General features: G+C 50.1%; 1 protein-coding gene across 2 annotated transcripts; it reads right to left on the bottom strand.

The window, feature by feature from the left end:
* Positions 1-791: 791 nt before the first annotated feature.
* Cltb (clathrin light chain B) lies at positions 792-21,470 on the bottom strand. 2 transcript variants are annotated; one of them, XM_052729819.1, is made up of 6 exons: positions 21,181-21,467; positions 17,199-17,245; positions 6,530-6,647; positions 6,239-6,350; positions 4,510-4,563; positions 792-1,247 (listed from the first exon to the last, which is right to left on the bottom strand). In XM_052729819.1, the coding sequence occupies exons 1-6, from the start codon at positions 21,365-21,367 to the stop codon at positions 1,076-1,078; spliced, it is 690 nt and encodes a 229-aa protein (XP_052585779.1). In that variant the 5' UTR covers positions 21,368-21,467; the 3' UTR covers positions 792-1,075. The 2 variants fall into 2 exon arrangements, with proteins under 2 accessions (XP_052585779.1, XP_052585780.1); XM_052729820.1 differs by lacking the exon at positions 4,510-4,563 and having other exon boundaries at positions 21,181-21,470.
* Between the last annotated feature and the right edge of the window lie 2,352 nt (positions 21,471-23,822).

Here is a 23,822-nt window from a genome sequence, read left to right as displayed (position 1 = left end):
GCTACAAAGAGAAACCCTGTCTCGAAAAACCAAAAAAAAAAAAAAAAAAAAAAAAAAAAAAAAAAAAGAAAAGAGGCACGGGTCTTAGCTCAGCAGCCACAGGAGTGGCTTGGTGGTCCCCTGATTTGGGAATTTAGCCTCCAGAACTGTGAGACAATAAATTTCTGATGCTCTAAGACACCTGGGTTTTTGGTACTTTGTTATGGCAGACTTAGGGAACTTACACTGTTGGCAGTTACTCAAATCTTTTTAAACACATGTAGATCATAGTGGCTTAAATGTTGTTTTACAGCCTCTGCTGAAGGGGAAGGAGGTGTGGTCATTGTTTTTATCCCAAGTCCATAGGAAGGAAGGGCTGAGGAGGGGAGGTACATCTGCAATGCAGCAGGCCCTGCCACATCTTAGAGGGCCCTGGTCACTCCCAAGAAAGAAGGTCTGGCAGGTGATGTACTCAGTCTTAGACACCACCATAGAGGCCACTGGCCTCAGCTGCTTTCTACACTGCAAGCTGATTCTGTTCTGGGAGCCTGTTTTCTTAGAAGAAACCCTACCTTCAGGCTTGTTAAAGAATCACAAAGAGCAAGGCTGCAAAGGTGTTCTGTGAGAGCTTGTCTTTCCTCTTGTTGGAGGAGACAGCAGACATAGTTTGGGGTTCCTACTTTCAGCTGGGAGCTCCTGAGTTTCCAAGAACACATTATTACCTCTTAAGGGCACGAAGCTGGGAAAGTTCTAAGCACAAACTGAGCCCTGACACCGGTTGCAGCTTCCAGAGAAATGAGGATAATAATAAATAAGTGTAAAAAGAGTTAACATACCCTTTAAGCCAAGAAAAAATACATCAGGAGGGACAGTCACAATTGAGTGGACTGAGAGGAGTCATGAGGGGCTGGAACATGGGGCCAGGAGGGAGTTGGGGTTGAAAGGGGTAAGGGTCCCACTTCCCAGCTCCCAGAGATGCAGAGGAACCGAACAGGCTGTGTGTGGCAGCTGCCAGAGGAAGTTCCACCCTGGCTGAAGCAGCTGCTCCTCTGCCCCAGCAAGGCCCATGCTTTGTGGCCATCCTTATGGCAGGCACCTAGCGGGACAGCGGTGTCTGCTTTAGGGACATGAGCACCGAGCGCAGGCGGGACACATCTTTGCACTGCTTGCTGCTCTTGGGGTTGAAGTCACACAGCTGGGCCACCTTCTCCCACTCTGTGCCTGGGGTTTCCTCCTTGGATTCCTTCACAAACGCCTCTTCAGACGCCCTGAAGGTGGAGAGAGGACAGAGGTTTTCATGGTTGTCTTCTCTTGGGTTACTAATGTTCTGCCCCCATCAGTCTGGTGTGTAGCCTACTCTAGGACATGAGCAGAAGTCTCCCCAGCCCTGTGTCCTTTTTACTCCAGCCACCAGGAACAGTCTTGACATAAGAAACCTAGGCCTAAGTGTGGAAGCCTAAGTCATCTAGACTCAGGGCTTTTGAAGTGTCCCCCCCTCCTCAGAGGGTTTCTCACCGCCTCGTGGCCTATTGCTGTTTGTTTGAGCCTGTGGTCCACTGTGTAGCCCAAGCTGCTCTTGAACTCTTGAGCTCAAGAGATCCTCTTGCCTGAGCCTCCCCTGGGGCTGAGATTACAGCTGTGCACCACTGCACCTGGCTAGCTTGTTCTTGTCATTTCATTCCCAGAGTGGGCTTTACCTCCTCAGCAAGGCCTTCCTAGCCTGGGCACTCTGTTCAGTCTCTCCCTCCTACCTTCCCTTTTGTTTTGTTTGTCTGTGTTTGTTCAAATGGGGTTTCACATAGGCCAGGCTAGGTGCATAGCCAAGGCTGACCTTGAACTCCTTATCTTGCTGAGATTACAGGTGTATGCCATCACACATGGCTAGCTCAGTATCTTTCCATCATGAGTCCCCACAGTGGGGTTCCTGGTACAAAAAAGCCAGCAGCTTTTTTCCTTCTTCTTTCCCTCTTAGTTTTCAGCAGTAGGGATTGAACCTGGGCCTCAGACATTCTGGGTAAGTCTACCACTGAGCTGCGTCTCTACCTCTCCACCTCAGCTATTTTCAGTACTTCCAAGACCTTGACCAAGAGGACCTGCCTAATCACCTAGTCAACTATGTAATGGATGTAGGATTCTCTACAAGCATGTCTGACTACAGAAACCTTCTGAGCTCAGAACAGTCCTGTCTGGATGGAGCCACAGCCTGGGGAAGGTGCTATTGGAAGCTTTGCTTTAGTTGGAATCATGTTAGGATGAAAGCTGGGGTGGTCTCTGCTTCAGGAGTCTGCTTATTTTGATGATACTAGGTGTTGAATCTCTGTCTGTCTGTATGACAGGCAAGAGCTCTACTACACTTAAGAATTTCTGGTTGACAGTTTTGAAACTCACTGATTTATAGAGTGCTCAGCCATAAATGGGACATCTATAACACACTCCAGGGTTCAGTGACCATAGTGGAAATAGGGCAGAAAGATCTTATAGAGCCAGAGGTCAGGAGGAATGGAGAGAGACAGTATCTTCTGGACATGACAGGACCCTTGCAGTCATGAACTCACAGTAGCTGTGGTTACCTGTACAAGATCAAACCAGTCAACATTCTAGCATGGAGTGGGAGAGGTTCACGAGCTATATAGACAGCCTTCTGGGGGAGGGAAAGTCAGTTTTGTTTAAGGGCGTGGCTCCCAATAAGTCCACACTGAGGAGTTTATGAGTAGCACAGGTTGGACTCAGTTATTTGGGAGGGGGGAAAAAAGGATACAAAGTTGGGAGGCGGATCTGGATAATAGTAGAGAGCTCTCCAGGTGCTCTCACTGTGCTGTGCTCTCACTGTGCTGTGCTCTCACTGTGCTGTGCTACTGGATGAACTGGCCCAGGCTCCATGATGTGACCATCTACCATGACCTTGCCTTTCTACAGTATGCTCAGCTAGCCTGTAAGGAGAGGCATGGTTCCCACTCTTCTGATCTGTTCTCTGACCTGAGCAGCCAGTGTGGTGACAAGTCTGTGCTGTGTGAGGCTGGACAGTGAGTGTGGATGCAGGCTTTATCCTTAGAGCTGCCTGTCAGGGTCAAGAGGCTCCCATCTGTCTTTACTGCTAATCCGTGGGCTATGCCTCGCAGCATGGGCATCACCCTGGAGCTTGTTAGGAACAGGCTGAGCGGAACCTCAGTCCTGCGGAACCAGAATCTGCTGTGCTCAAGCCCCCTTGGAAATACGTGGGCAGGTGGAAGGCTGAGAAGTCTCGATTCCAATTCTGTCTCCTTCGGAGCCTTCTTGGGTCCTCTGGACCAGTTCCGTGGGTCCAATAGGAGCACTGAACCCAGTAGTGTTCTACAGCACCCACACCTGCCAGGTGTCCCTTTCCCGTTAGAAGCCTCCGTGGCTCCCCACTGCCTTGAGGGTCAAATCTAAGTTTCTGAGCCTAGCACAAAGGAGAGGGAAGCTGGGCCCCCCACTTCAGGTTCCATCCATCCTACAAACCCAGCCTCAGTCCTCTCTCGACTTCTGCCCCAGCCACTTCTCCACCTAGAGTGTCCTTCTCACCCTCACTACCCAGCAACTCATTTTTAAGTCTTAAGGTGCAGCTGGGGGTCATGAGTCTGAATCATGCACTGGGTCCCCAGTGAAGAGGCTGGCTTCCAGAGCTCATAATGTAATGTATTCCAACCCATGAGCAACTTGCAGGGGAGGGCCATGTGTCTCTTCTCTGTTTGACCGGCACAGCATTAGTACCAGCAGGTAAGGGCCAGATGGGAGAAGGAGGGGCTGGGCGGAAGGAAAGGAAGGCTGCTACCTGCTGTGCCCTGTGCTGTGTACAGAGGGCCAGTGCAGTTGGCAGTAGAGGCTGAAGTGGCATGTGGTTCAGCAAGGCCCAGCTCCAGCGGGAACAGTAAGGGAATGTATGAAATGAGTAAACAGTCCTCAGAAATCACTCTTCACTGTAGCTTCCCCAATACTGCCGTCCAGAACACACCACCTATCACCTGGGGCTGGCATAAGCGGAAACCTGCTTGCCATTCCGAATCCAGAGCAGCACAGTTCCAGCCAGTTCAAACCCAGATGCATAGGAGAGGAGCTGCTGTGGAGTGGGCAAGGGTTCATGGTCAAGTCAGTGTGCCCAGGGGTCGGGGCGAGGGGTCGACACATGAAGACATCTCTTACTGTTTATGCCTTCAGCACTCTATGACTGGTATTTGACCAATAAAAGTCCCCTCTCACCTACCCATCCCCAAGAAGCATCTCAGAGAGGAGCTAGGCTGGGGTGTCCTCTGCCCCTCCCGTGTGAGGCTGGGTAATGCATCCCCTCCTCCGCCCCTACTTGGGAACTCCAATGGGCAAAGCTGCCTCCAGTTTGCTGGAGGGACAGACGGAAGGATGGAAGGCAAGGACTGCAGCAGTCCTGGAGTTTGCCTCCTGCTCTGACCATTGCTCTGCCCAGCCACATTCATTGATACCACACAGACAAGAGACTGCAAGACCGTTGGGCTGCCCTCCACAGCTGCCCCTGCAGAGAGCAGAGGAGACACGTACACATAGCCAATGATATGCGCGTCTGGCTGCTGGTAGAACGCTTTGTCAGCGACCCTTGAGGAGAAAGTTAGGAGGAGGAGGAGTTAGGTGGGGGAAGACAGACAGCAAGACAGGCAGGCACAGGGTTAAAGAAAGAGAAACAGTGTGTTAGTACCTCCGTAGGAGACATGTTAGGAAGTACAATTTAAGAGCTAACAATTACCCATAAGAGAGTGGGGAGGCCTGTACCTTTGATGGCTCCCTACTGCTCAACGAGGTCTCTTCCCAGGGCCCTTCCAATGTCACTCCCATATGCCACCGACTTCCTAAACCCATTCCTTCTACATTTGGACTCCCTGTAGACCAACACACTACATGCTCCCAGGTCTCGATTGTTCTCCCGTATATCAATCCTTCTTTCCTAATGAACCATAGTCATCCTTCGAAGACAAGTCTCTAGGCAGTGGTTCTCAACCTTCCTAATGCTGGAACCCTTTAATACAGTTCCTCGTATGGTGAACCCCAACCATAAATTATTCCATTGCTACTTCATAACTAATTTTGCTACTGTTATGAATCGTAATGTAAATATCTGATATGCAGGATATCTGATATCCTGGGGGTAGGGGGAGGTTTGTGATCCACAGGTTGAGAACACTGGTCTAGACACTGATTCTCCTCTAGCATGCTAATAACTTCCTTGCTTCTATGGTCTTCATGCACGAGGCCCCGGTGGATCCAAGTTTGGCGGTACATGTGTGATTCTCTCCTCTGAACTCCTCAAGGACACAGAGGGTCCTCATGTGACAGCCAGTGTCCAGCTTGGCATGCAGCGTTTTGACTGCCTTTCCCTCCCGGGAAGATCTTGTATCTTGAAGGGCACAGCATCCAAAGCAGGAGAACATCCTTTTCCACAAATGTGTTCTCTGGTTTGCACCCGTGCCCCTGCCAGGCTTGTGCTCCGCAGGATCAGCTGCTACCCCTGCGGTCCCTGTGGTTAGATGCAACTTCCACCCTTGCTGGGTCCCAACACAGCAGAGCAGCACCCTGAAGCTGCTGTTCCCGTACAGGGGTGTGTCCAGTAGTACAGCCAGAACGGAGGGAAGCAGAGCTGAGTGGCAGGGAGATGAGTGCTGACTGACTTGTTTATGCTCCAAGCCACTGCCCTGGGCTTTTCATTTATACAGGCCACTAATGTCCTTTCATTCCTTAGTCACACTGGTTTGAAGTACTGTCTCTGTCATTTCTCCAAGAAATGAAATCTAATTCTCAGGCTGGCTTTCCACTCCCTGCCAGGCCTGGGCCTTCTCTAAGTTACTTACAGAAGGCTCAGGGTCCTGGAGAGTCTAGTTACACTCCAGTCCTTGGCACCCATTCTGCTTCCTCTCGGTCATGGAGAGGGGTAAGGGCTTAGGAGTGGGTGTGCTATGAGGAACCCTAGGCTTCTAGCAGCTCTTTTCTCCATGTCCTTACTACATCACCCATCTCAAAACAGTCCCCAACACCACTCCCCTCAATGCCTCCGTGGCTCCCTTCAGGTTCTCACGGCTCCCCTCATCTTCTCACGGCTCCCCTCATCTTCTCACGGCTCCCCTCATCTTCTCACGGCTCCCCTCATCTTCTCACGGTTCCCCTCATCTTCTCACGGTTCCCCTCATGTTCTCACAGCTCTCCTTATCTTCTCATGACTCATGTTTCCATGGCTTCCCATAGTCTCCTTAGCGCCCCTCAAGTCCCCTCATTCGCTCACCTGTTGTTGATCTTGTTCTTCTCAACTTGTTCACTTTGGCGCTGGTTCCACTCCTCTAGGTCCTTTTTGGCTTTCTCTCGCCACTCCTGTTCAGTCACCTTGGAGGCAGCGTCTATGAGCCCGGCAGGAGAATGAGTACAACTTTTCTGTGGAGAGCAGCCACCCCAGATGCTCCACCCCTGGCCCACCCTCAGCCAGGTGGGCCTGCCTGCACAGACCCCAAGGCATACCACTCCCCATGTCCCAGAAGCCACCCCTGCTGGGATCAGCTCTTCCCAGCTGTGCCCTCACCCAGCTCCTGCAGCCGTTTCTTCTGTTCCTCTCTCCACTTTCGGATGCTCTCGGGTTCCTGAGTCAGCCTGTCCGCCTGGGCAACCGCAGCGTAGCCATTGGCAGGCCCATTAGCCTCCTATAACGTAAGCACAGTGTTCCCAGCCCGTCACGTCTGCACCAAGATAGCCCGCAAACAGGCCACCCACCCACCCCACCCTGCCGCCACCAGTGACTGTACCTTTACACTCTGTGTTCCCTCGGCCAGCACCACTGTTCCCATGAGGCCTCAGGCAGGTCACTCAACCTCTCAGTGCCTGATCATTGTCTCAAGCCCAGACAATTCATTTATACTCCCTTTTGTTGATCATAAAACAGGATACATTATAATACCCACTCCAATAGAATTGATTCAGAATGAAATGAGTTATAAAACTAAATTTGGGGCTGAAGAGATGGCTCCATGGTTAAGAGCACTTGCTGCTCTTTCAGAGGACCCAAGTTCAGTTCCCAGCACCGATATGGGGGCTTAGAACTGTCTGTAACTCCAGTTCCAATGGATCACATTGCATGCTGGTGGTGCACATACATACATACAAGCAAAACACTCATACACATAAAATAGACTTTTTTTAAAAAAGCTGTAGATGTCATCTGTCTTGCACACAATGAGCCCCTTGTGCTACTACCATCATTAAAATCTGCTACATTGTGCTACATTTTACACAGTCTAACATGACCTCATTACTGATGTGCTCATTTGTTCATCAGAGTGTCACCTTTGTGACAGCAGGGACCTTGTCTGTTACGTTGTATACAGAGCCCACCATGGTGCCTGGCACACAGGAGACAACAGACATTGCTGAGTGAACATGCAGCCCAGAGACAGGCAGAAGAAGCATGACTAAAGCTTTGCCATGGCAGTGGGGAGGGAACGACTGCAGTTAAGTGTTGTGGGATATTGGTACACTGTACGAAGATGTACTTGTTGTGATTGGTGTGATAAAAAGCTGGATGGCCAATATCTCGGCAGGATTTCCAGGAAGAGAAAGTAAGAGTAGGAGGAAGTGAGGCGTGCAGAAGCCAGGAGACATGGAGAAGAGACAGGAGGTGCAAGATGGAAGAGAGGAAACACCACGTGATAGAACATAGGTTAATAGAAATGGGTTAATTTAAGTTATAAGAGCTAGTTAGGAACAAGCCTAAGCTGTAGGCCAAGTTGCATAATTAATAAGAAGTCTCTGTGTCATTATTTGGGAGCTGGTTGGTGGGACAGAAAAAGACTCATTACAGTTAAGAGCATGACTGCTTTTTCAGGGGACCCAGGTTTGGTTCCCAGCACCCACATGGCAGCTCACAACCTTTTGTCACTCCAGCTCCAGAGGACCTGACACCCTCTTTTGGCCCCTGTAGGCTCTGGGCACGACTTGCATGCAGGCTGTGATAGTTTGAATGAGAACAACCCCTTTATTATAATATATTTAAATGCTTGGTCCCCAGTGGGTAGAACTGTTTAGGAAGCGTTAGAAGGTGTGGCCTTATTGGAGGAGTTGTGTCACTGGGGGCTGACTTGGAGATTTCAGAGCCCACCTCATTGCTAGTTAGCTCTGTCTCATGCTAGTGGCCCAAGATGTAAGCTCTCTGCTACTGCTCCAGCACCATGCCTGCCTGCCTGCTGCCACACTCATTACCGTGATGGTCATGGACTCTGACCCTCTGAAGCTGTAAACCCCAAATACTTTCTTCTCTAAGTTGCCTTGGCCATGGTATCTTATTACAGCAATAGAAAAATAACAAGACACAGGCACAATACTCATACACATAAATAATAAAACCTTGCTGTGGTAAACTTGGGCTCTAAAGCCATACAGTCCCATTGCTGGAAGCTGGAAGATGTGTGTTTGGCTGGGTGAATTCCTCAACATATCAATCCTCACAGAAAATGGGACTCATAGTAAGATGGCCTCTCAACATCAGATGGCCTCTGATGCTGGGATTTGATGCAACAGTATTTGCAAACTATTTTTTTCCTTTGTGTAGAGACAGGGCCTCATGTAGCCCAGGATGGCCTAGAACTTGTTCTAACTGAAGATAACCTTGAACTTCTGATTATCCTGCCTCTACCTCAAGAGTGCAGGATTCAGGTGTGTGCCAATCTACCAGGTTTATTCAGTGTTATGGATGAAACTCAAAGCTTTGTGCAGACTAAGCAAGCACTCTACCACAGAATGATGGCTCAGTGGGTCGTATTAGAATCTTTTTTTTTTTTCCGAGACAGAGTTTCTCTGTGTAGTTTTGGTGCCTGTCCTGGATCTCGCTCTGTAGACCAGGCTGGCCTTGAACTCACAGAGATTCGCCTGGCTCTGCCTCCCAAGTGCTGGGATTAAAGGCATGCACCACTGCCGCCCGGCGCGTTCTATTTATTTATTTGTATGTGCCACAGAGAACCTGAGTGTGGGGGTCAGCACGCAGCTTGAGGGAGTTGGTCCTCTTCTTCCACAGTGTGAGTTCTGGGATTGAACCTGGGTCCTCAGGCTTGGCAACAAGTGCCTTTGCTGCATTGCCATTTCACCAGCCCATCACTGTCATTTTTCATTCCCATTGTACAGAAGAGAACACCAAGGCCAAGAGAGCTGGGTAGATGTAGTGGAGTTCAGATCTGGTGACAGTTGCTACAGCTTGGGACAGAAGTGTTGGGGGTTGTGCCCTTTGGGTCAGTATGGGTGGGGCACCTCTAGTCTGAGAGACCCTTTCTTCCTGAAGGAGGGGAATGTAGATCCTGCCACCATGCCTGGCTGGTGCTCTGCCCTCCACTTTTCCTGTGGGCACTGATCCCACAGGGCTCCTGCTGTGCACCTGCCTCCTTCCTCCACCATAGGCATTTCCACCTTGGGATCCCCTCCTCCCAGCATGTTCCAGGCCCTCCGTTCCAGGCCCTCCACCCCAGTGCCCCGTCACGGCCTTCTCTACCTCTCCTCTCCACCCACAGCTCCCACTGTGCAGGGCAGGACCTACTTACATTACAGCTCCCTCTCTCCCCCAGATCGCAGTTCCCTGTCCTCCTTCAAGCATTTACCCAGCTCTCACTATCGCTGCTGCTTACTGTCTTTCCCCCACAGGACAGCGTCTGGCAGCCCTCTGTCCCACTACTCTCCTGAGCACACAGTAGGTGCTCAATGAGCTGTGGCTGAATGCCCCAAGACCTCAGAGCTAGCAGTGTGTGGCTGTGAGAAGGAACTTGGTAAGCAGTTCTGTGAAGCAGCAGCGTTCCATGGCAGGTGTGGAAGCAGTGAGGGCAGGGCCAGCCCTGGGCCAAGTGCCCAGGTCCAAACATGCCCAGCCCTTGCACCTAGGACTGGCTGATGCCTCTTTCCTACACAGAACCACACCTCATCAGACCATGTTGTTGAAGCCAGAACCTTGTGTGTGTCCTTGATTTTTTTTCCCTTATCTGTCCCATGTTCAGTCTAACAGGAAACTCTGTTGGCACTCTCTAAAATGTGTCCCCAGGCAGATTACCTCCCTTTCTTCCCTTTCAGCCCCTGGTGACTTTGTCTTGGATTCAATCCCCATATGCAAAATGACCCATGCAAAGCCTAACTAAAATAATGTCCTGTCCAGTTTTAAAATGTCCCAAAAGCCTGGCATAGTGGCGCATGCCTTTAATCCCAGCACTCAGAAGGATCTCTGAGTTTGAGGCCAGCCTGGTCTACAGAGTGAGTTCCAAGACAACCAGGGCTGCACAGAGAAAGCCTGTCTCAAAAAACCAAAAAACACACACACACACACACACACACACACACACACACACACACACACACACACACACACACACACACATACACACCCCACCACCACCACCACCACCACCAACAACAACACCCAAAGGCTTTCCACTGTAATTTGAATAAAAATCCAAAGTGTCTGCTCTCTCCTGCTCCCTGATCTCTGTTTTGGTCAGTGCACTCTTGACACACTGTCCTTGAACAATCCATCTGGTACCTCCCCACCCCAAGTGTCCTAGTCTGGAGCTCTCTTCCCCTTAGATCTAGGGCTCCATCTTCACTGATCTTCTCTGTCTAATTCAGCCCAATGCTGGGAGAGAGGTCTCCCACTCACCATGGCGGCCACTGTTTGCTTTGTTTCTTAGTAATAAAATAAACTCAAGTCCACTGAGCTACATCCCAGGCCTGCCCCTCCCACTTTCCTTTTTAAATTACATTTATTTATTTATGTGTGTATGCACACACCATGGTGTAAATATGGAAGTCAGAGGATAACTTGCAGGAATTAATTCTCTCCTTCCACCACGTAGGTCCCAGGGATCAAACTCAGGTCATCAGGATTGAGGACAAGTTCCTTAGGGTGAGCCATACTGCTACATTTTCCCTCCCTCCCGCCCTCCCTCCTTCCCTTCATCCCTCCCGCCCTCCTTTCCTTCTTATTTTGAGACAAGATCGTGCTAAGTTATCCAGTTTGGCCTTGAAATGTTGATCCCCCTGCCTCAGCCTCCAAGTAGCTGAGATGACAGGCATTTGCCACCACCCTGGGCTTGAGCACTTTTCTAAGCAATTTCTCTACAGTTAGCCTTCCTTCTGTGTCTCCTCGTCAGTCACTGATCCTGAACTGTGAAGTTATTTCCACAACAGTGGCCTCTGTATTGAACATATGCAGAGTTTTGTTTCTTGTCATTACTTCCTAAATAGTATCATGTAACAACTACTTACAAAGCAGTTACATTGTATTAGGGATTATTCATAATCTAGAGATAACTTAAAGTACATAGGAGGATGAGTGTAAGATAGATGCAAACACTAGGCCATTTCCTCACACACACTGCTGGAGATTGGACCTGGGGCCTTGGAAGTGTTCTACTAAGCCACACCACAACCCCAATACTTCACCATTTTATTACAATAACTTGAATCATTGGATTTTTTATCTCCAGAGTTCTGGATGAATTCCATTTGGATCTCAGGGGACAACTGTATCTTATTGTCCTCAGAGCCCTTGTTACTGTCTGAAATGGCTTGCTTGTTTACATGGTTACTTTTTGCCCTTCCCCTAGCCCTCTAGCTACCTAAAAAAGTATGCTTCACGGGACTGGAGAGATGGTTCAGTGGTTAAGAGCACTGACTACTTTTCCAGAGGACTCAGGTTCAATTCCCAGCACCCACATGGCAGCTTACAACTGTCTGTAACTACAGCTCTGGGGTTTTTGACACCCTCACACCGACATACATACAGACAAAATATCAATACACATAAAAATAAATAAATCATTTTTTAAAAAGTATGCTCCATAAAACTAGAGACTGACTGCCTTCATACAGCATCCAGAGCAGGAGGGCCTAGATGAGGATTTATTGAGGCCAGGGACACAGCTCAATGGTAGAGTGCATCCCTAACAGTCACAAGACCCTGGGTTCAAGTTCAATCCCCAGTTCAACCAAAAGAACAAGGAGAAGGAAGAGATAACTTATTAAATCATATGTGTAGGTACTTATGGACAGGAATGAACAAGATAACCTGTCTTCTGGCAGCTTGAGATGGGGAGTCCCTCAGAGATGAGGACCACAGCTGATGGGGTGTACTGTAGTACAGGACAGGTAAGAGATCAGACAAAAAAAGGCATGGCCATTCTTGTCTGAGGGAGAGAAGATGAAAGGATAGGGAAAAGGCATTGTAGGCTAAGATCTAGCTAAAGGACCAAGTAGGGCCAGTGCCTTCGGGAAACTCTTAAGCCTGTGTATGTGCTAGCCTATGCTAAGCCTGTGTAGGTGCTAGTCTATGCTAAGCCTGTGTAGGTGCTAGCCTATGCTAAGCCTGTGTAGGTGCTAGCCTATGCTAAGCCTGTGTAGGTGCTAGCCTATGCTAAGCCTGTGTAGGTGCTAGCCTATGCTAAGCCTGTGTAGGTGCTAGCCTATGCTAAGCCTGTGTAGGTGCTAGCCTATGTTAAGCCTGTGTAGGTGCTAGCCTATGCTAAGCCTGTGTAGGTGCTAGCCTATGCTAAGCCTGTGTAGGTGCTAGCCTATGTTAAGCCTGTGTAGGTGCTAGCCTATGCTAAGCCTGTGTAGGTGCTAGCCTATGCTAAGCCTGTGTAGGTGCTAGCCTATGTTAAGCCTGTGTAGGTGCTAGCCTATGTTAAGCCTGTGTAGGTGCTAGCCTATGTTAAGCCTGTGTAGGTGCTAGCCTATGCTAAGCCTATGTAGGTGCTAACAGGCATGGGAAGAAGAGTGAGGAGGCACTGGAGAAGCGCCCTGGGCAACATCTCCTCCTGTCTGTGTTATTACACTTCCATCCTCTCCAGAAACCTCACCTAAAGTTAGGATTTCAGAGCACTTGTGACTAAATGGATGTCTCTGATCGTTATAATTCCCCTTAGAAAGTTTTATTGCCCTTGTTTTATAGGTAAGGGGACTCTAGTTCCAAAGTGCCACACCACCCTTGGCAAGCCAGGTTCAAATTGAGTAACTGGGTGTGAACATGCTTGCCACAGGACAGCTGACAGGAACACTGCTGCTTCCATCTGATGGCTCCTAGGCTGCCCTTTGTTCCCTTGGTCCCCTCTGCCACCATCACCCCTGTGCTGGGGATTGAGTCCAGGCCCTATGCATGCTAGACAAATGCTCTACCACCCAGCCACACACCCAGGCCCCAGTCTAGCTGCTGGGGAAGTGATCTTCTCAAGATTAGAGACTTTGTTCCTTCATGGTCCCTGCCTATGAATGTGCACGCACACGCGTGCGCGCGCGCGCACACACACACACACACACACACACACACACACACACACACTTTGCTGCCTCCAGGCCACTCCTTAGCTCACTTAGTGAACAAGTCAGTAACTTACAAGAAGCTGCCATGGGTTGGGTGGTGGCGGCACACGCCTTTAATCCCAGCACTCGGGAGGCAGAGGCAGGCGGATCTCTGTGAGTTCGAGGCCAGCCTGATCTACAAAGCGAGTTCCAGGAAAGGCGCCAAAACTACACAGAGAAACCCTGTCTCGAAAAACCAAAAAGAAAAAAGAAAAAGAAGAAGCTGCCATGGTTACAGAGTACTTTTCCCAACAACCCTGTGGGGACAGCAGGCCAGGGCCTTGAATTCCCATTTTACAAATGAGAAACCAGGCTCAGAAAGGTTAAGTCACTAACCCAAGGTCACCAGCTGGGAAAGCCAGACTATGAATTGTAGGCTTCCACTGCTGTCTTGTGGTGTGGGTATGAAGCCTGGGCAGCCCCTGGAGCAGTTCTACTACATACCCAGGGCACAGTGTTCTACAGGAGGTAGATGTGGCCTGTTCCAGGGCCAGGACATGAAGTCTGCCCAAGCTGGGACCACTTCGTACACCAAACAAGAGGCCACTGATGTGCTACGACTGGGAGTTAGGTGTGACTCCCGTTTAAGCAATCATATCAGCCCCATATCTGTTGCCTCTTGGGGCTTTGCTGACACATCCCTCTATACAGCAGACTCCATAGGCACTCTGGATGAGCCCTGAGCCAAATGTCATATCTTCCGTTCCTTCATATATGCTGTTCCCTCAGCCAGGACCAGCAGTGCCTCCCTAAGCACCCTTAAAACCCACTTCCTGCGTCACTTCCCTGTTGGGCTCCCAGACATCAGCTCCTGAAGTTACTGATGCCATGTAACTGGAACAACCATTAAACCTGGAGGAGAATGGGGATAATAAAAGAAACTGCGTAATGGGGTATTGGGAGGATTAAGTAGGTTAATCCCTGTAAAGCTCTCAGTTGGTTTTGGATACAAAAACACTCAAGCTGTTAGATTTTGTTTTTAAGGGCCTCAAAATGTGCCCCATGCTAGCCTTGAACTTATGACCCTCCTATCTCAGCAGTACCCTCAAATCCAAGCTCCTGGGCAATCATGACTTCTCTCCGGGTTTCTGGACTCCACTAGAAATGAACTCTGGGGACAAACACTATTGGCTTTGCCTTCACATCCACCAGCGCAGCCCGGGCCTGGCCCACAAAGAATGTGAGCCGAGAGGGGAATGAACAAATGGCTGATTATAAAGCCGGGGGAGGGCCCAGGAAAGGCGCTGGACATTGTATCAGAGAGGCCTGGCTTATAGAGCCTGTTCTGCCATGCACTGGGTGATAACTATTGAGAAAAATCCCTTCCCTGGGCAACTTCGATTTCAAAACTGTGAAATGAGAGCAACAGTATCCCACTCAAGGAAACTAGTGAGGCTCATATAAAGCAACAGCCATGGAATCATCCTATGGCCCACTCACATAAAAAAAATTAAAAAAAAAAAGCATGACTACTGAGCCACACTGTCATGTGGCTAGGGCCCTCACTACGTGACAGTGTGAGAACAGCAGGGTTGCTGGCAGGCAGGTCCTGAGAAATACTTCACTGGCTTTTCTCCTGGTTGCTTTGGATTTATTTTCCTGTCTGTGCCAGTAAGCATCAGAGGCCACACTGATGAGCACAGAGGCTCATCCATATCCATTTGAGCCTCCTAGGTAGGAGATGGGGTCACTTCAGAAGGCGTAGCAACCCAGGGCTAGAGAGGCCATACTAGTGTCAGAAGAAGTAAGAAGTACTCTGAACTCCAGAGCTCCATTGAGGAAAAGGCTAGGCATGGCCAGGAGCTGAAAGCAGAAGGCCACACACAGGCCAGCTGGTCTCCACCCAGCCTCCTGCCACACACCCCGCCCCTCTGAGGGACTTCTTGCTGGCCAAGTGCATGCTCGAACTCCAGGGATGGCCAGGACGATGAGGTCTATCCACCTTTAGGCTTGAGCAGCTCAGGCTAAGCTGGGCTGAGCTGTTGATTCCTCTAAGTAGCTCACAGGAGAGGAGCAGAGATGCGAGGGTTGGGGGGAAGAGGGTTGATGCTGGAGGTTGGAAAGGAGACGAGTTCTACAGGGGCCCTCCATCCCTGTCCCTGTCCCCATGGGGCCAGAGGAGCTGGAATAGGTGCTGGTAGGCTTCCCTTCAGATTGTTGGGCCTGAGGTTTGTAGCTGGTCACCCACATAGTCCACCAGGAAAGACTGAGACACAAAGGCTCTTGGATGTGCTGGGTTTGCACAGGCCAAGGCTTCCACCCTGCAATTGCATGCCAAATACGGCTGTGCTCGTCCTAAAGATAGTTTTCTGGGTCCAGCAGCAGAGTGAAGGACAGTTCAGAGTGTACGCCCATGCAGGTAGGAAGGAGCTTTGCTACTAAACTAAGTGAACGTCTCTTCCATGACCCTCCCTTTCCCAGGGGGATTCTAGGGCAGCGTGGATGTGATGTCATTCACAAATCAATATGCCTTATAACAGCAGAGAATAAGAATTACTGCTGAGACTGTGCTCTTTCAGATCCCCAAAGATCTGATGTTGGGGTGGGGGTTGGGGGTTCAGGGTCAGGAGAGCCAGATCATCCAAGTGAGGAAAACTCCAGCAATGACTGATGTCACTCTGTGACATCTGTGAATCTCAACCTGCTGTCAATTGAAAAGTGAAAGTATGCTGCTCAGAATGTTCTAGATACTCTTGCAGTTCCAAGAGCTGCTCCAGCATGTCTACTTTAGAACAAAGACCGTTTGAATCATTAAAAGCCTTATAAGCGTTCTTAGAGCCCAGAAATGTCCTGTCAAAAGTCCTAACAGTACAAGAATAACACTTATTCCTTAGCTCTGCTATACTCAACTGGACATGAAGCTGAGGGGTCCTAGGGAGAGACTTTTCTAACTCCCTGATGTTGAGTCATTTTCCAGAAATGGGGCTAGGCCAGTTTTCCTGTCTAAGGACAAGCCCATCCCACTTACATAAGAAAGTATTGTTTATTCTTCCAGGACTCAAGAGGCCAACTCCTCCACAGGGTGGGGCTCAGGAGATCAGGAAGCTGCAGGCCCCAACATCGGAGCTTACCAAAGTTCACACAGTGGAGGCTAGGCCCCACCTAGACGTCTGGGGTTCTTAGTCTATGTGTTTTTGTTTTGTTCTGTTCTGTTTTTGTGGAGATTTAACTTGGAGCTTCTCCACTGAGCTCCATCCCCAGACTACCTTTAACTACAACACCCTCTACCCTCATCCACATTTCCCTGTGGTGGAAATAGGAAGCCAGGGCTTCTCAGTCTCAGGACTACCATCATTTACAACTGGAATGCCTTTCCCAAATATTTTGTGCAAATAGTTAAAGAAATGAAAGTGATGTGCCATGATGTTATATCATTCATTCTGCACATTGGTTTAATCAGGGCATGTATGCCTATGGGGACAGGAAGCTCTGGTAGCCATTTGTGACAGGAGCTTTGATTACCAGTCTGAGGCCCCTGATTCGGGACATTTGGGCTGTTTCTAGTTTGTCTCTGTTAGAAATCACCCTGCAGAGGATCTGGGGATCCTTTCCCAGTTATCCACTTAGGAGAGACTCCGAATGTAATCTCCCAGTCGAAGAGCCCAGCCAGTTAAAGTACTCAGTTCAAGTCAGGCCAGCCTCCACCAGAAGCACCTGCTTGGGCAGAGCTCTAATTCCTTCATCCCACACCACTCCTTCCTGAAGCTAGATACCCCTGAGGACAACCTGAGCGACTCATCAGTCCCTGTCTCCAGTGGTTCCCTCCCCAACAGGACAAGAACGCAGTAACACAGCAAGCAGTGAGCCCTAAATGACCTCTGATGGAGACAAAAGCTACTGAGCCTGGGGCAGCCTGTCTCACCTCTGCTTACCTGAAACACATCTCCATTGACTGTAGTCCCCATGTCCTCGGAACCAGCTGGAAAGAGCAAGGAGAAAGGATCATTCATGGTCCAGCTGACAAGCACAGGGTGCCCCATGGTGGCCTCTGGCCAGCCTGTGCATACACTCATGGGTGTACTAACACCCTCCCCCACAAACATAATGGATATGTAAACAACGGAGACCCAGACCCTGACTGTTCCCTGTGCACCCACTGTCACACTTAATGTTTACTACAGCCCTATGTTAAAACTTAGTGACCCATTTTACAGATTTTCAAGTGGAGGCTCAGAAAGCCTATTGTGATTGCTCAAGATTACCTAGCCAGGGCACTGTTCCTTACCTACCTGAAGTCAACTGTGGCGCTGGGACCTGGTAAGTAGACATGGGTACTGCAGGCTTAGGGAGAGGCCACCAGGGATGAGGAAGAGAGGGGTCTGTGTCTCTGCATGTCCTGGTGGAACCTTGAGCAACCGCTCTGCCTGGGAGAGCAGGATCACAGCTCCCCCTGGGCAACACTTGGCCTATTTTCCTCTCTGTGCCCCTCCCAGAGCTTCATTTTTGCCTTCACAGTGACTCCTCCCAACCTCTCTGTCCAACATCTAGTTAGTCACAAATTACCTGTAGCTCCTGCTGCAACAGTGACCCTCAAAGTTGCCTGCCCCCTCACTCCTATACCAGCCCAGCCTGTGCCCTCACCAGCTCATACCTACACACCTGCTTTGGTTGGTCTGTCCTGCTGGTGGCAGACACCCAGAAAAGCACCATGGCTGTCTTCTTCAGAGCCGTGCCCATGGTGGGGACCTGGGCCTTTGTACAAGTTGTCACTAGATGCTGAATAAACAAATGAATTCTTTTTTTCTTTTTTAAATGGTGTGCAACTCATTTAATGCATATTTTTCCCTAGCTAAGGGCTCCTGCATAGAGTGGGTGAACAGAGACAGTTGGCCAACTGAGAGCTGAATTGCTCTTTGGGGCTCATTGTAATTGGTAAGGCCTCTCTGAAAACTGTCATGCCTCCTAGCTGTGAGCCGAAGCAGGCCTTATGTAGTCACCACAGGAGGACAGGGCTGTGAAGAACAACAGTACTTCCGGCCTGAGCCTGGAAAGACTGAAGGGGGGTACTCATCCTAAAGTCAGTCATCTGCCACTGATATCAATTAGAACTTATTTACAGAGTCCAGCCGTGATTAATCCAGATTTCTAGGACAGCTCTCCCCTCGCCCATTCAGAGTTTCTACTATACAGGAGGCCTGCTCTCTAAATGAGGGTGAGCCCAAGAGGGGATGAGTGGCAGCAGCCTCCTCAGAGGGACTTCTGGGCAGCTTCTCTACCTAGCCTTACTTGCCAGGGTCCCTTCCTGATGCTGTGTGCCTGTGGGGACAGCCTTTGGAGAAGTTGCACTACCTCTCTTGGCAAGGCCACATGAGTTTCCTGGTGCCCACCTCGGCCTCCAGAAAGATGGAGCATGGTCAGCCTCTTTGGGACCACACACACCCACTCACAGAAGCACCAGAGTCTAATCCACAATGTTCTCTGGCTCTTACACATTTATGGTCCCGAGTCTACAACAGAGCCCACAGAACAAATACAGCAATGCAAGTCCCAAGGATAAGCTGTTCCCTGTGGGGCCTCCTCAGATGCCTGGCCCGTTTGGAAATCCAGAACATTCCCGTGACTTTCCGAGGCCCAGCAGGGGCAACAGGATTACACAGAGCTGGCCCATAAGTCAGTCAGGCTAAGAGCCCAGAGAACTGGGTGTGAAAGCGTAGACCTTTTGGGCCCTACCCAAGGCTGATGAATGGAAACAAAGTGTCCATGGCTAAAACCCACTGCAGATCTGCTCAGAGGGAAGGCTCCATCGGGCTCCAGGCTCAGGCCTACACCAGACAGGGCTTTCCCCAGGGCCTACTGAGAGCCAGCATTAGTGAACTCGGCATGGGAGCTGCTCCTCAGGAGACTCCATTGTCTCAGGGGAGGTCACTCAGAGGTATGCCTTGGGGGCTGCTGTTGGAGCCAGCTTCTTCCCAGCTCCCAGAAGGCCTAGGCCATTTCCCTCAGACCACCAAGGCTCCTGCCACTCTGCAGCTCAGAGGAGGATGGTTGCCTAGCACAGGCTAGGCTGAAGAGCATCAGGTCCATTCTGTTTGTGCCTGAACACCCGCTGAGCTCCACTCCTGAAGTACCTCCTTGTTCCCCCAAACTGCCACTCAGGAGGGCAGCTGGGCACCTGCAACATCAAATGTAGGAGTCTGGAAGACTCTCAGAGGGCCGTGTCCCTGGCAGCTTCCTCAAGGATTATCGCCCACTGTTTCTCTCCACATCATCTCATATCTAGGGCCAGGCAGTGCCCTACCGTCCAGATTGTAAGTCCCTGGAAAGACCACAGCTTGCTAAATCCCAGGCCAGTATGGCCATCCTCAGCCTGAACTCCATCTGCCTTTCTCATGAGTTTCTAACGACCTAGGACCTCCTGATAAGGGAAGTATGTTCTCAAGGGGTAACTGGACAAGTGAGTTCCATGGAGGAACCTGAGCAGGTTCCCTGGGAAACAAGGGCCCATGCTGAGCAATTGAGAGCTGCTACTTTAGACCTGTACAGCTGACTTGGTTAGGCCCCTGCTTCTCCTTGTCACATCCAATCATCTCCTAGACAGACCTCCACAGTTAGTCTTTGGAATAATATAGTATGGAGCTAAGAGACCTGAAATCAAGCCCCAGACCTCACTCATGGCTGTGTGACCCTAGGCAAGATACTCAAACTCCAGTTTCTTCTTTTTAATTATTATTATTTACACTTCATTTACTCATTGTATGTGTGTGTGTGTGTGGTTTTGGTGCACACGTGCACGTGAGGTATCTCTTATCTGTGGGTTCCAGGAACCAAACTCAGGTGTCACCAGGCAGATTCACCTTTACCCACTAAGCCATCCTGATAACCCCTCAACTGGGGATGGCAACACAGCAAAATGTTGAATGGAAGAAATCTGACTGTTAACGAACCTTGTGAACATATACATATAATATTTACTTGCAACAAGCCCATTGAACCTCCCTAAAATTACAACAAAAAAATGAGAAACAAGGTCTATTAGGAGTGTACCCAGGAAAGTCCATGTTTTTTACTAAATATTTATAAGAAATTGTTTCTTGAGGAAGAAGTATAAATGATAAACATAACATTGCAGGAAACAGGTCCTGAACCCTTATGTCTGAAGCCATCCACAAAGGTCCTGGACCACCCTTGTGAATCCACTAAACAGTTAACCAACAGGAAGGGTAGGACTCATGGCCCTTTGTGCCCCTGTCCAGACTTAGAGCCCGACACATGGAAGACTGTGTGGTCAGGGAACGAAGGACTCCGAATCGGACAAGGGGTTTAATTCTTGGTTGCTACTTCCTAGTTGTTTTAATAGTGTACCTTTTGAGGCTTCCCGTGGCCAGTTCGGAAATGGGTTCAGTAACGTCTGTGAAATTATTAAATGTAATTAACATGTCTCCTCCACTGTTGCAGGACAGCAGGTGGTCCCCAAGGAAGAGCTGCGAGTTCCTGGAGTGCCCCCTGCCTCCCAGCAGAATGCAGGCTAAGCCCTGGGTCAGGAGGACTGCGTTCGTCCCACACCTGTACCACTTAGCTAGGACACTGGGACAGAGAATGACTCTCAGAACTGAGCAGGGGGAGGATTCCAGAGCCAGACAGTGGAGGAGCTGGCCTGGGGATAAAATGTCACGACTAAATTCCTGTCCCCAGAGTCAGCGGATCCAGTCTCAGCTCAGACTCCAACTCATTTCCCGGCTCCTCCCTGCCTTTCCAGGCCCCACCGACACACACAGCCCCCGGGGTGCCCCTGGTCAGCCCAGATAGCCTGGCTCCTGACTACTGCAGGGACCCAGGCCGGGTCTGCCCGAGACGGGGCCTCCTGGCCCCGATGCTGGCCTCAGCCCCCGGTTCCAGGCCGCTGCGCTGACTCACCCCCGCTCGCGAGTCCCGGCTGCGCAGAAGCCACCTGGTTGCCGGCAGGTGCCCCGAAACCCGGGTCATTCTCGATGCCAGCAATCTCGCTCTCCTGCTGGGCCAGAAAGGCGGCCGCCGGGTCCTCCTCTGCGGCCTCGGGGGCCCCGCTCTCCGACGACGAGAAGAAGCCGAAGTCCTCAGCCATCTTCCCCGCGTGGCTGCTGTCACCTCCCGCCCGCGCCCGCGGCCCGCACTTCCCGTCACCCGCCCGGCTCGCCTGTCACTGCGGCTGCAGCGGCGGCGGGAGGAGCCGCGGCGGGAATGTGGTGACGTCAGCGGCCGAGGGCGGGGCCCGCGAGGCTGGGTGGTCGCCCCGCCCGCGGCGCAGGCCCCCGCAGCCCGTGGCTCGCCTCGCCAGCTCCAGAGCGCGGGGGTTGCGCGGGACTGGCTCCGGGTCCATTCACCGAAAGTTTCTTCCGGAGCCGATTTTATGAGCTGCGTGACACGACCGTCCTCTTCCTGCATGAGAGAAGGGAACCGAGACTGGGAAAGGCTTGCGTACCCGGTCCGTGCAGCAGAGCCTTGTTCACTTGGCCCAGGGCTGCGTGTAGCATCCCGCCGCCCTATCTGTGTGATGATCCCCTGAAATCAGGATGGTTCCTCTTTCTCTGTGTCTTGGTGTTCATGAAGGCAACTGGCCCAATGTTTTGTCTCTGGACTTGAGCTCTTACATTTCTTTATAGTTACTCAGATTTAAAGTGACCCTGAGTTCTTAGCGCAGAATGTCAATTTGTTCTTTTATTGGTTAGGTTCACGTTGATTACTGTTAAGGTAGAGCCTGCTTTCTCCATAGTAAAATTGCTATTTTCCCAAGTAATTAATATATGCATTGAGACTGTGCAGATTCTGTCATGCCTCAAACTCCCACCTCAATCATTTTTTTTTTTTTTTGAGATGTAGCCATAGGCTGACCTCGAACTCTTATATAGCCAAGGCTGGTATCACACTAGTGACCTTCCTGCCTAGTCCTCCCAGATGCTGGGCTCTCAGGCATGCGTGCATCATGCCTGACTTTTTTTTAAATAGAGTGTCCTTTTTTATTCTTTGACTGTTTCATACATGCAAGTAATGCATCTTGATCATGTGCACCCCCTCGCATATATCTCACTCCTCCCAGGTACAACACATCTCCCTCTCCTTTATATCCTCTCCTTTTTCGTGTTAATAACCCACTGAGTTCACTTAATGCTGCCCGATGGGATGCTAATCGATCGTGTTGATCTTGGGCAGGTAATCATCGCTGCAGTGAGTTCATGGTCTGTGTCAGCCCCGGAACACCATTTCACAGCATGCATCCTCATCCTCTGGCTCTTGCATTCTTTCTTCCTCCTCTTCTGCAATGTTTCCTGGCCCCTGGTGGGTGGTGTTGACAGAGATGTCCCATGTAGGCTGGGCATTCAGCAGTCACTTATTCTCAGCACTTTGACTAGTTATAAGTCTGCATCAACTGCTGATCACTGCAGAGAGAAGATTATCTGGCCAAAGTTGAGAGCAACACTAATTTATGGGTTTAAACAGAAGTACTTAGAAGGCAGTTGGACAACAGTAGTAGATTCCCTTTAGAGCCGGTGACCTCTTGAACCATGGGGCTTTTGACTAGTTTGCACTACCAGGTATGAATTCTGTCGTGTGGCGCGGGCCTCAAATCAATCCAACCCCAAAGTGATTGGTCCTCCCCATAGCCTTCCTGCCACTATTACACCAGTGAGACCATGGCTGCTGGCTCGCTCTCTCTCTCTCTCTCTCTCTCTCTCTCTCTCTCTCTCTCTCTCCTTTCTTTTCTCTCTCTCTTTTTTTTTGAGTCAAGGTCTCACTGTGCAGCCTTGGCTTGCCTTGAGCCTGCTCTGTAGACCAGGCTGCCTCAGACTCACAGAGATCTGCTTCTGCCTCCTGAATGGTTTCTTTAAATTATTTTTTTAAAGTTTTGTGTATGCGTGTGAAGGTGCCTGCAGAGACCAGAGGTGTAAGATCCAGATGCATAGGAACTGGAGTTACAGGAGGATGTGAACTGTCAGATGTGGGTGCTGAGAAATGAACTCAGGTCCTGAAAGAGTAGCATGTGCTCTCGATTACCATCTCTCCAGCCCCGGGGGAAAAGTGACTCTAGGAATCAACTGTTACTGTTGATGTCTTTTCCACCCCAGAAGCCTGAATAGCACCTACTAGCACATGAGAGCTCTATGCTGTGAATGTAGCTACTAGCTCAATGAATAAATGAAGCATGCCTTCACCCAAAAGGTTTCTTATGTCCTTTCTCAGTCAGCTTCAGTCTACCTCAGCCCATTCCCAGGACACTAGTAATCTCCTTTCTGTTACTAGAGATGCTTTCCTTATCAACTCTGTGAAAAATTCCTTTACACTGTGTGAGTATATGTCACTGGGATTGGTTTAATAAAGTAGCTGACTGGCCAATAGCTGGACAGGTAGAGGTTAGGTGGGAGAGCCAGACTAAGAGAATGCTGGGAAGAAGAAGGGAGAGGAGTCTCAGAGTTGCCAGGCAGATACAGAGGGAAGCAAAATGGACATGGCGTGTTGAAAGAAGGTGCTGCCAAGTGGCAGAGAATAAAAAAGAAATATGGGTTAATTTAAAATGTAAGAGT

This window comes from Peromyscus californicus, unplaced genomic scaffold (assembly GCF_007827085.1).
Source record: "Peromyscus californicus insignis strain IS unplaced genomic scaffold, ASM782708v3 Scaffold_8__1_contigs__length_139910024, whole genome shotgun sequence".
NCBI lineage: Eukaryota > Metazoa > Chordata > Mammalia > Rodentia > Cricetidae > Peromyscus > Peromyscus californicus.
The sequence above is the reverse complement of the archived record's forward strand: the minus strand, read 5'-3'. Positions and strand labels throughout refer to the sequence as shown.